The 12609-nt window shown below is 37.7% G+C and overlaps 2 protein-coding genes across 9 annotated transcripts in view; both read left to right on the top strand.

Moving 5' to 3' along the window:
• The window catches only part of LOC138189583 (pleckstrin homology domain-containing family A member kramer), a 179555-nt gene extending 177967 nt beyond the window's left edge, over window positions 1-1588 (top strand). For all 7 annotated transcript variants that reach the window (XM_069131617.1, XM_069131612.1, XM_069131613.1 and 4 more), the window contains 3 exons: window positions 75-177; window positions 285-419; window positions 1210-1588. In XM_069131617.1, coding sequence (XP_068987718.1) covers window positions 75-177; window positions 285-419; window positions 1210-1322 — 351 coding nt within the window. In that variant the 3' untranslated portion in view covers window positions 1323-1588. The remainder of the gene's footprint in view (window positions 1-74; window positions 178-284; window positions 420-1209) is intronic.
• Window positions 1589-5921: 4333 nt separating this feature from the next.
• On the top strand, window positions 5922-12273 carry LOC138189340 (endochitinase). 2 transcript variants are annotated; one of them, XM_069131411.1, is made up of 10 exons: window positions 5922-5962; window positions 9374-9445; window positions 9566-9907; window positions 10140-10362; window positions 10420-10543; window positions 10747-10944; window positions 11019-11100; window positions 11161-11372; window positions 11539-11799; window positions 11933-12273. In XM_069131411.1, the coding sequence occupies exons 2-10, from the start codon at window positions 9382-9384 to the stop codon at window positions 12056-12058; spliced, it is 1632 nt and encodes a 543-aa protein (XP_068987512.1). In that variant the 5' UTR covers window positions 5922-5962; window positions 9374-9381; the 3' UTR covers window positions 12059-12273. The 2 variants fall into 2 exon arrangements, with proteins under 2 accessions (XP_068987512.1, XP_068987506.1); XM_069131405.1 differs by lacking the exon at window positions 5922-5962 and adding an exon at window positions 8878-9027.
• The last annotated feature ends 336 nt before the right edge of the window (window positions 12274-12609 follow it).

Genomic DNA, 12609 nt, shown 5'->3' with positions numbered 1-12609 from the left:
ATTTGCGACGTAAATACAGTTTGTACGCTATTGTATCGATGCTTTGGTATAACGTTGAAACAATCGCGTTCCAGACGCCGGAATTAACTGCGGAGGAACAAGAGCAACGATTGAAGAAAGCCGAAGCGATAAGAAAGATGCTGTCGGAAACAACCGTGACTGCGCCAGATGGAAGCGGTATGCATCCGTGCAACTTCGTTTTAACGACAAATTAGTTTTTAAGTTACTGAAAGATCGCAAATATTAAATAGTCGCGCGAATCGTTATCTCGTTATCTCTTTCAGACGATAATATCAATATCGAACAATCAGACAGCTTGAAGAGAAAAGTAGTGGAAGAGAAACGGCAAAGAGATCATATTTTGCAACTGAATCAAATTTTGGCCAAGCAAGTTATGGAAAAGAGCAAGATGGTGGCGGGTACGTTGCAGTTCGTTATAAATAAATAGTTCATTGGTTTGATTTATTCTGCTTGTATCTAATATATAGCGACTAGTGGTGTGACAGCATGACCAATGTTTTGGTAGACTCTCGTGCCTTCTGCTATTTCCTAGTGCGGAAGGTTTACGCTTATTCAATTCGTTCGTTGTATATTTTATAACGGAACCGGACGAATATCGTCACCTATCGATCGAAATTTTATCGCCAATTAGCGATAGTATTTAGACTCGGGATACTTAATTGTTTAAGAATTTGACAGTTCCGTACATAAGATGTTGGAAATGTTTTTCATTGGCATGCGCCGTCATGAATATTTTTATTTCCACTATGTAATTAATTTCCTCGTTGAAAGCCTCATCGATGCGAGATATACGTACATCGTTGTGTCATATGTAGTGAGCGTTGTTTGGATTGTTTGTGCTGTGTATAGGTAACCAGGCACACTGACTGACATGCTTCCTCCATCTTCCCATATAGGACACGCACATCATATTATCGTTTCTCAGGTTTGTTTATATTTTTCTTTCATCTTCTTCTTCATTTTTTTTTTTTCTACATTACTACCCTTCATACATCCTTTCCTCGATTAATTTCCATTTTCCTCAGTAATCTTATTTGGATATGGAACGTTCGTTGGAAAAGTAAATTAATCGTTCGAAAATCTTGAAGAAATTTCTATATAGAAATACAAATACATAAACCTCGAGTTTAAGAAATCCTCCTGCGAGTTTTTCACATTGATTTGACATTAATTTCTCCGCTTTAACAGTGAAAGCACTGGCCACTCTTCCTTTGAAGACCGAATCGAGCTTAGAAGACGAGGATCTCTCGCCCGTAACACCATTGCCGCTCTATCAGCAAAGAGAGAATTATTACTCGTAAGGTGATCAAGGTCGTTATTGTCCCTCGGACATAGCTGTCGAATACAGGTCCTTTTAGCACAAAAGAAAAAACTCTACTGCCAGCCCGGAACAACAGAGAAACAAACATCTTTCCTCGTGTAACGTTTTATCAAATTTCATAACAGATGACTGACTCGTCTGATACTTGCTATTACGATTATATAAAAAGTAAAGAAAACGATGTTTTTTTTTTTATTTGCGTGAATATTGTACATAATCATGGATTAAATAAACTGATAATAAATAGCTGTTCTCTGGATCGTCGATAAGGACTAACAGTATAATGGGTGTCGAACAGAATTAGGTGAATGATATTTATAGAAGAAAATAGTAAATATTCGAATGATTATTTCAATTCTTTGTCTAATTTTTTATTACATGTTCTTTTTTTAATGGACTTTTGTTTGATTTCGTTTGTGATAAGTATCGTTTGATTTAATCGACTAACGAAAAATAACTTGTATTTGCTATTTTCTACTTGAAGCGTTTTATCGTTTAATCGTGACATCGAGACAGGATGGTTTCAAGTTTCGATGCGCCTAAGACTTTAATCGTCGTCCATCCTTGGATTACCGAATCTGCATTAAGGATACATACTTCTGTTCCACGGTTTCGCGAGATATTTGTATTCAAAGGATGCTTCTATTCGTATTTATACATTTTTTAACGATAAATACACGAAACATATAAAATTCCGTCGTCGTAAAATTAAAGACTAATTACGAAGCCTATATTCTATAATCGTAAATGTTGCTCCAACGTAAAACGTTCTAGTAATAAATAATCTGATGCCATCTTGCTTGACGCCATTCTGGCTCGATGTTTACTCTTCTACCCGAAGAGAATGCTTCCACGAGTTTCTATCACTAGCAATAATAATAAATTAAGAAACGATCGCACAATGCGACTCATTTAACGAATGACTGTAATCGAATTCCTTTAATTCGTGCGAATGCCATTAGCTAGAGAAAGAGAATCGAGTATAGGGATAAAATAAATACCCACTCAGAGGTATAGTTAATCAGAGAGTTCGGCTAATTATAAACAGCTGAAAGAATCAAGTACACTTTATATCTCGCCTTTATTTCTCGTGCTATCTTACGAAAAATTGATATATTGCAATTTTGTCGAACTATAAATTCCTCCAGGTATTACCATTCTTACGTAATTTCTTTTTCTTCTTTTCAAATCTATCCTTTTACAAGTTTCTCGTCGATACAGATGAAAATGAAATAAGCTTTATACACGTATATGGTTCGAATTCAGTGAAATTTGTCTGTTACGCAAAGTCGTGCTTCGCAAACACGTCCTTTCACAAATACTTCTTCAAGTTTACATTTACGTTACAGTAATGTTAATCAGCAACAAGTAATTTACTGTATCTGTACATATTGCAACGAGTTCGGGAATCATCGGTTTAAGTCATCCGCGAATTTACGTAAGAGAAACGAGCATATTAGCGATAAGGTAAAAAGAATAAGGTAAAATTTAAGGTTGAATTTACGGTAGATGCTACGAGCGGCGCAACATAGTTAAACATTAATAAAGATCGCTATAAGTAACGATCGCATTGAACTGACTGAGACTAGAGTGGATTTATAGTGTGAAACACCGATCGAGGGTATATGAAATTTTAAATAAGTTCTTCGAACATCTCTCTGTGTGCTTTACGCTTTGTTTTTAACGCGCGAGATAAGTAGATGAATTAACGTTTGTTTCAATCAAAAATAATGTAAGACGTTACAAATTAAACAACATATTTCTTAATACAGAATGATCTATAAATAACCGATTGATTTTCATTGTCAATAACTTTTAAACAAAATAAAAACAATAGTCTTTTAATACAAGTCGTTAATACAGTTTATCAATACCTGGAAATTCTGTACAGAACATGATTCTATTATCCAGACGTTGTACAAAGAAACAATCGAAATGTCCATTTTCCGTCAGGCTTAAGAAAGTCTTAAAGTAAGAAGTTTAAAGCGATCATGAAAGATTAATTTTACAATGTTTAGTAATCTAGTAAAAAATGTAATAAAATATCTAATGACTCGTTTTAATGGACCGTTAATTCCTTTAATCGTACCGTTCTAAACGTATATTATATGTCGCGTTTTTAACAGATAAGAGAACGATACTTGATGCAACATTGCGATTATTTTCTGCAAGTTCGATCGGTATATTCATTCGTAGATCTGCTCCAACTTCGACGCGATCAAACGCATGGATTTATACGACGCACGAATCACTCGAACACTCGCCATTCTATTCGATACTTTTCTTACCAACTTCTTCATACGGATGCATACGTTTGACCGACGTTGAATCGTCTGTAATTTAAGGAACATGTAACATATACATCTGTACGTTTTAGAGGCGTCCTGTAACATCGTTCTTCGTTCTACGTGAATCGTTTACGCCGCTTTTGACGTTTCCGAGCAGCGTGTATTATATTTTTCTGAGGTCGATTCTCGTGTTTGTCAGCCGAGATTGTCCAACGTATTGTCCAACAATATGAGAAAAAAGGACGACCTCGAAAGTGCGACTAGATAAGTTCCATAAAAGTGTCTAACATCGTATCCATTCAATGGACATCGATCGTCAACGTGTATTTCGATGGAAATTTAATCGAAACTTAATTCTTTGAAGCGGGAATTGGATTCGTTGATATTATTTTAATTAAAGACTAAACGGGTTTTTCGGGATTATCGATCTCCCTTTTTATTTAGATCGTTCGGATTAGATATTATGGAAGAGTGAACGACATAAATAACAAAGTCTTCGTAACATAGCAGAAAATGCTAAGCAACGCTTCAAAGGACTAAGAAGTAAGGCAGCGTTGAGACGCGAAGCGTCGCAAAAGCGTGCTAGTGTTCGTAAGCTATCTTGTACGGTTGCAATCTGTTAAAATGCTTAGACAATTCGGAACGACGAGAGCGTTCGAGCGAAATCGAAGAGTGCCAAATTACACTCGCAAAAGCAGATCGATCGCGAAACGCGGCAACTGCTCGTCAATTAAACGAGGAAGAATAAAAGAAGCGGAAACCAGCGAGACTAACGCGCAGCACAAACGATTAAATCTAAGGATCTCTCCCCTCGACGACTGTCAACCCCGAGAAAGGTATCTCGCTAATCACGCTAATTAATGGTAGAAACGCGTTACTATTATCGAGAACTCTTCGGTCCACAGGCATCGACATTAGGAATAGTTTTTTACGATACGATGATCCGTGTACGATGTAGAATATACGGTGAAACCAACGATCGAATCGCGATCGCTCCTTCGGGAAGCGAATAGGTCGAGAAAAAGAGCTTAGCTCGTAAAGAGTAGCCGTTTCAGGCAATCGGTACCATCGTGCCCTTTTTAAGAACGTTCCTCTGTGGATGGAGTACAATTGCAGCGCGAATCATCGCGGACGTTGAAGGCAAAAGTTCGGGGAAAAAAGGACGATACGTTCGTTCGTCGCTGCAAACTCCTCGTTCGACGTCCGATTGGTCCATGGTACCTGAGAAATCGGCGACAGGTTGGTTTCTGCGGTTGCCACTGCGCCAGGCGGATTGTTAGAGCGACGTAAACACCGAAACGCTATTGTAAAAGAAAACTACTGTGGAAACAGGAACTGTTATTGTTACACGAATAAAATAAAATCCATATTACATGAGCCGAGATTCTTCTTTTACCTTCTACGTACAATTCGCTCGTAACCTTGACTCAAACGTTCGTTGTATCTTTCAGGTACTTTTGAAAGAAATATTCTAAAACTACGAGTACTTGCGTCCTCTTAACAACGATATATCTTACAACGTTCCAGGCACGAGTTTATTTTGAAGAAAAGATTTAGTTTGTTTTCGATTGCATTCGACTTTGCCGTCGGCTTATTCTCTCAAGATAATGAGATGAAATTAATAAAATTGCTACGCGTTAATATATGTAAAACGCGTTTAGATACAAAATGCTATAACTTTCGATTGGCTAACGACGCGCGTTTGATCGATAAAAAGCTAACGAATTAATATGCAAATGATAATGAAAATTTCAATTTTGAGACAAGTATCTCTCGATGAATTATCGTGTAATTACGATATCATACAAGCGACAGAAAACTTGAACAGGAAATGAGATGAAAAACAAGATGGAAGTACAGGTAATCTTAGTGTCTGACCGTCTGTCTCCCTCTCAGAAAATACTCTCAATTTTATACATGCGATACAATGAAAATATACCGAATATACCGAGAATTTTGAGAAAGAGCGTGTAAAAGATACGATCGATCTGTATTGCGACTTACAAGTTAACAAGGTATATGTAAATGAAGAAGAACGAAAGCAAAGAGTGTGAGAGAAGGATAGAATGGAAACAAAGGGATCGATGATGAATCGGAGAAGGCGAAGAGTCGGTTGATCCGAGAAGCGAGACATCAGCTGTGACGAATCGTGATCGTCGCGCGATTGTCCCCCTCGTGGTTGACGGGAGGCAGAGGGTCGACGAACCAACCAATCGTGCCAGGCCTTTGTAGGTCTTGCACCTGAATTCTAATGAGGTCCACCTGGGTATATATGAGAGCTTAACACTCGGCCGAAGCCACGATTTTTCTGAGTTACCCGCTTGTCGCGAAGGTGAGTCCTCCTCTCTTTACTTCTCTGTCAACCTCGCTTTAACCAGCTCCCCTTTGTGTCTCCTTTAACATCGATTTTAACTCTCCTTTTTACGTTTATTTTTCGACAATTCACATTTTGTATCGCGATCTCGATAAATATTTCCCTCTGTACTTTTATCGCACTGCGTAATATTCGTTTTAATACTCGACGATCCGATCAATGTCCCAAGTACTAAAACTTTGTAACTAGAAAACGACAAAATGTTCAGCCGTTACAACGCATTTCTACGACTACGTGACACGTCGTTGTAGACGTTAAAGTTTGATACATAGTTTCGTTCAGATACTCAAATACTCTACTGTACATAAAAATAGGCCGTTGATAACTTTTATTGTCAATTATGCTCGTCCAATAATATCGTCGAGTCGAAACTAAACGATCTCTCGATATTTATACCAAGTGCCTGGAATTTCGTGGCGATCGTTGACACGTTACGTGGCCTGCGGTTCTCTCGCTTTGTTTCCATTTCCTTTTTTCTCTTTCGTCGATCTGCAACTCGAAGGTCAGTCTGCATAGGATTTCAACGAGTCAAAAGATTTCCAACAGTCTCATATTCGAAAAACTTAACGATAAGACCCGAAGATTTAATTGCCATCGTTTCTTCGTCATTCGATATCGATGCTTCTTAGATAGATGTAATGTACATAACAAAGATGAATAAGAAAGAATTAGTTTCGTCGATCGGTTCGATATCGCTGTGGAAGATAATAGATTTTTCATACATAAATTTTTTATGCCCAACGAAACGCAATAAACTGATAGCACGGCGGATCGACTGTCTAACTCGCAAATAGTTACGTCGCATCGCTGCGTACTTATAAAGTAGGAAGAACCTCGAAAACGTGCACGACTAACGAGGAATACGTATGAAAAGGGAACTAGCCGTTCTTCTTCGATCCATTCCTTGAATACTAATTCGAAATCATGCGCTTGAATGAAAGCATTCCGTTTAAGAACGAATTTGCAAATTTCAACCTCGCTTTCCTTTCAAAGCTAAATCTGTCTTGGCTGCATTGTACGAAAGTTTCAGAACGAGAACAGATCGAGAAAGAAACGTTATTTCGAAACTTTTATCAAAGTTACAAAGAAGCCGAAAGTATTCAGCCAAAAAAAGGGAAAAATTCTGCGATTCCCGAATTTCTTCGAAGAACACCTTCGTAATGTAAGTTATCGACAAACTGATTAAGCCGTTCCAAGAAGGAGATAGTAAAAAGATAAGCGGCAGATCGTTAATAGTACGAATTATCGTGTCGGTTAAAACGTACATCTCTTCTGGCTATGGGTATGGATTCGCGGCGTTTGTATTCGCGGTGCAACCCGCGGTATAATAGTCGAAGGATAATCCGATGCAGCCGGCATTTTAATTCGCGCAACGAAAAAGCCGCGGTCTTGCCTCGCTATCTTTTTCTATTTTCGCAGCCCAGGATCATTATCCAGCTCTTTTACTCAACGCTGAACTCGTCCAAAGCCAAGGACCATCTTCGATCCCTCTTCGTCTTCGTTCCTCGTTCATCTCGCTGCTTTCCTACTTTTCTTTCCCCAATCGATATTCGATCGACATTCGCGCTCCATCGAAGCGAGGCAATGATCTGAAACGATTGGATCGTGAATCAACGTAACGATATAAACAATCCTCCCGAAATAATGTCAAAGAATCTTTTTATCGAGCGGTGAGAGTTAGAGAAACGCGTTAGCAAAGAAGACGTTATCCGTTCTCTCGCCTCTTTCGATTCTCATTCGCTTTCCTTTCCCGCTATTTTTCCACTCTTTCGTTTTGAATGTTTTTCACGTCTACCGCGATTTCTATGAAAATAATTCCGAAAGCGTTAATTGCGCTGAAAGGCAAACGTTCTCTCGACGTTGTTCCTAATCGAGACTTTATCGAAATATTCCATCGAACTGCCTTTACAATAGGAATTTCTTTATCACTGTTTACGTTTAATAGAATAGAACGTATCTTCGATACCGCTTTGTCTTAAGTTTTATACGAATAATCGTCCCGTATGTTGCAATTTTCTCGGTGCAGGCCTGCAAAATGCAATAGGACGAACCACGATTTTTTACGCGCACCATCTCGCAGCTTGATTTTACGACGATTCTTGTCGACGAGAAACGCGTAAAAAATATACCTGACTCTTATCGTCCGGACCATTCTATGCGTGGGTCGCCTCGATTTTGGCTTCTCGCGTTTGAACTCCCGTTAAAAAGGTGCTTGAACTTTTAATGTTCTATGCCACTTCTTTCGCTGGACACAAACTCGTTTTCGTCTCGATGCGAGCAGAGGTCTGGCTCGATTCGCTATAATTGCAAAAAGTTGCCTCGACGATTTGAACGTTCTTTCAAACAAAATGGCTTTTTCTCTGGAGATCTAAATATCCGTTAATTGCTCGTCTAACGAAATTATTTATCCGTATTAAGATCATCGATTCTTTTTCGGTTCTAACCGCCATCTCCTTTCTGGGCCAACTTTTCTAGGTTTTGAAAACATAAATGTCTAAGATAACGTCAAAAGTAATTGCGTTGGTAAAAGTTAAGCAGAAATTAATAAAAAAAATATATAACAAAGAAACGCGGAAGAAGAAAGGGAGGAGAAAACGGTACATGGTATCGCAAGAGTATTAAACGAACGGAGAGCGAACGAATCGAATTTAGCAAACAAGACGCGATCCATTCAATTTTAAAATGAAATTCCTTCCGCCAAGACAAAAGAGAGGTGCAAGATCAAGATTAAGATCGACGAAACGGGCTCGAATGGATCGCGACGTGGTCATTTGTTCGTGCGACAACAAGAATAACGTGAGACTGTTCGTGAAAAAATTCACGGAGTTATCGTGGTATTTACTTTACTGAAAACCGGTCGGCTTGGATCGTTTTCTGTTTGAAGAACGACTACGTCCGATAAAACGATCGCTCTGGCCGCGGTAGATCGCTCGTCTTCCAGAGACGCTTCGATACTCGACTAAAGCAGACGTTGGTACTGCCAAGCGTCGATTGGCATGTCGGAATTACTTCGGACGTGAACTGTAGTAACCAGATATCGATTGAATCATCAAACGTGAATAACGTGTTGCTAAAAAAAAGTTCGATTTAACCTGCATTATTTTATTTAGGTAATATTTATAATCTTTTGTTATCGATATACAGTACCGTGCAACATAGTAAGCGAAACATCGAAACCTCTTAAACGATACCGATCGTTTCCAACATCAAAGTATCAGCTAATTCGGAAAATCTATTCTCCACGAATTTATTGTCCGAAATATCGTTAGAAATTTTTGGGGTGACGCAATGAAATAAGATTAGCTTGACGATGAGATGACGAAGATGAAATAAGATTAGATAAGATTAACTACGTTTAATTGTTTACAGGTACGAAAATGTCATCGGGAAATAATTTTCTGACACTTTCCTCGTTACTCGTGGTTCTCGTTTACACGACAGGTAAACACGCTATTTGTTTCGAATAACAAATCGATAATGACGATTGATAATACTGAAAACAGATTTCTAACGTTCGACCACTTAAACGGGACGTGAAATAGATAACACGATTTGGAAAAGTTTCAGCAAATCAACCTGCCAGAATAACGTGTTACTTCAGTAACTGGGCCATTTATCGACCGGATGTCGGTAGTTACGGAGTAGATGATATTCCGGGTGATCTCTGCACCCATATCATTTACTCGTTTATCGGTGTGAGCAATGTCACTTGGGAGATACTTATCTTGGATCCAGAACTGGATCAAGATAAAGGCAATTTCTTGGCCTTCAACAACCTTAAATCTAAGTATCCTCATCTGAAAACCTCCGTGGCTGTTGGTGGTTGGGGAGAGGGTGGCAGAAAGTACAGTGCCCTGGTCAGCGTGAAGGAAAGACGCGACAGCTTCATCAAGAGCGTAGTTGGTAAATAAACTTGCAAATACTTACTTTTTATTTTAGCGTGCTGATTAATTCTTCGTCTTTTTCGTCGTATATTTCTAATACAGACAAAGTTGCGTGAAAATAAAATCCGATGTTCTATACACTTACATAAACGATAATTAATATCAGCTTTTTGGTACAAAGATATAAATACGAAAGTTCGATTTCGTTTAATGGAAAATGTAATTCCTATATTACTGCTATTTTTCGCCAGAATTTATGCATAAATACGATTTCGATGGTTTCGATCTCGATTGGGAATACCCTGGCGCCTCTGACAGAGGTGGCAGATTTTCCGACAAGGACAAGTTCTTCTACTTTGTCGAAGAATTAAGACGTGCTTTTGACAAGGAAAACAAGGGATGGGAGCTCACGATGGCGGTACCAATGGCAAAATTCCGCCTAGACGAAGGATATCACGTGCCAGAATTATGCAAGTAAGTGAATTAATCAAATTTATATCGTCGTGGTAAATAAGGAAAATATTTCCATAGAAATATGGACGCCATCCATGTAATGGCTTACGATCTTCGTGGTAATTGGGCTGGATTCGCTGATGTACACAGTCCACTTTATCGTCGTCCACACGATCAATGGGCATACGAAAAATTAAATGTGGTAAGAACTTGGGAAAATGTAGGCGTATCTTTACTCTCGAAATTTACACCTAACTTATATCTTTGATAACATATGTAAATTTGTTTAAAATTTATTTGTGAAATTAAAAAAAAAATCTTACTTGAAAACTAAATTTAGCGTAAATATATGCCGTACAAGATGATAGCATAATTTGTTTATAAGATTCCACTTTTTCTTCTTAGCACGATGGCCTTCTGCTTTGGGAAGAAAAAGGCTGTCCCGCTAAGAAACTGGTTGTCGGCATTCCGTTATACGGACGTACGTTCACCCTCAGTCAAAGTAACAACAATTACGAGCCAGGCACCTACATTAACAAAGAGGCTGGAGGTGGTAAACCTGGAAAATACACACAAGCTAAGGGATTCCTTTCTTATTACGAAGTACGATCAATCAAATATTACGTTTCTTCTAACTTTACGCTTCGAAACTAATCTTCGAAAATATCTATCCGAAGATCTGTACCAATTTACAAGCTCCAGGCAGTAACTGGACTCAAAAATTTGACGATATTGGCAAAGTTCCGTACATGTATCAAGGTATGCATATACGTAAGTAAATAATCTTGATAATCCTTATCGTCAAACTAATAATCACAGGTACACAATGGGTTGGTTATGAAAACGTGGAGAGCGTGAAATACAAGATCGATTTCATCAAGGAATCTCGATACGCTGGTGCCATGGTTTGGGCCATCGACATGGATGACTTTCAAGGACTTTGCGGTGACCGCAACCCTCTGATGAATGTCATTAATCAAGGTTTAGAAGGATATATCGTGCCAGATAAAGATTTTCATACCACTCCTACGGTAAAGAATTTTATTTTATTCTATTGAAATTATAGACGAGATTGTCTAATTTAACAGATTAATTAATATATCTTTGCAAATAATTAAAACAATATCGGAATATGAAATTCTCTTTTAAAAATACTGCATCGTAGCTTGCTGGTTATAGTTATTGTTTGCTTCTTAGCCTGACTGGGCAAAGCCACCAAGTACCACGTCGTCAGATAATATTCAAACTACTCAAAGTACCCAAATTACTCAATCTGCACGACCGCCTACGACTCACAAACCTACAAAAAGACCTACTCAGAAGCCAGAGGTAACTTCTTCCACTACGGAAGAAACAAATAAATCCGAATCTACGCAACAGCCGATAGACAATGACGAAGCTCATAAAATCAATTGTGAAACCGATAATAAATTCGTTCCATCTAAAGAATGTCACTCTGTAAGTAAATAAAAACTTGTATAAGAATTTATTGATCTTGTCGTCTAGTAAATTATGAACAATTTTATCATTTTGATGATCTCTATACATGATTTACGTACATACGTACATATGTATATATTTCTTACTACAGTACTATGAGTGTGTTCACGGAATACCACTGAAGTTCACGTGTCCCAACAAGTTAATTTGGAACGCGAGGAATAATATTTGCGATTGGCCTCAAAATGCTGATCGAGAAGAGTGTAGAATTCAATAAAATCCTAACATTCCTTAAACTGGTCGAAGAAAAGGACTGACAAATTCCATCGTGATATTTCAATGTGGACCAAATAATCACCTCATCTTGCTAACGAATATGTGATACGCAACAAGTTGCGACTATTATCTTATTCGTGCATTTATCATAATCATATGTTGTAAGACTTGCCTAATGATGAAAATTCAATAAACATCGTACCATTTATAACAAAACTTTTATAATCCAATACAGCATTTATTTACTTCATTATATATCTTTTTACTTTAAAACTATAAACTATAATTATCTTTAATCATATAATTTACGGTAATAAATAATTTGTTGCTTCAGAAACATTCATAATTATAAATAGCTTGAGGCGCACTACATGTTCCTAATAACTTAAAAGTTAAAAGGTTTTCTAGAAATAAAAGTTAACAACTATTTGGGATACTCAACGCATTATTTATATACTTATAAAATAAAGAATTTTACAAATAATATCTTTTTTATTTATGTCTTCGATCTTTATCCTGTGTAAAGATTATTTAATTTCAGCTTTATACATA

This window comes from Bombus flavifrons, chromosome 2 (assembly GCF_040668555.2).
Source record: "Bombus flavifrons isolate JBK064 chromosome 2, iyBomFlav1_principal, whole genome shotgun sequence".
Taxonomy (NCBI): Eukaryota; Metazoa; Arthropoda; class Insecta; order Hymenoptera; family Apidae; genus Bombus; species Bombus flavifrons.
The sequence above is the reverse complement of the archived record's forward strand: the minus strand, read 5'-3'. Positions and strand labels throughout refer to the sequence as shown.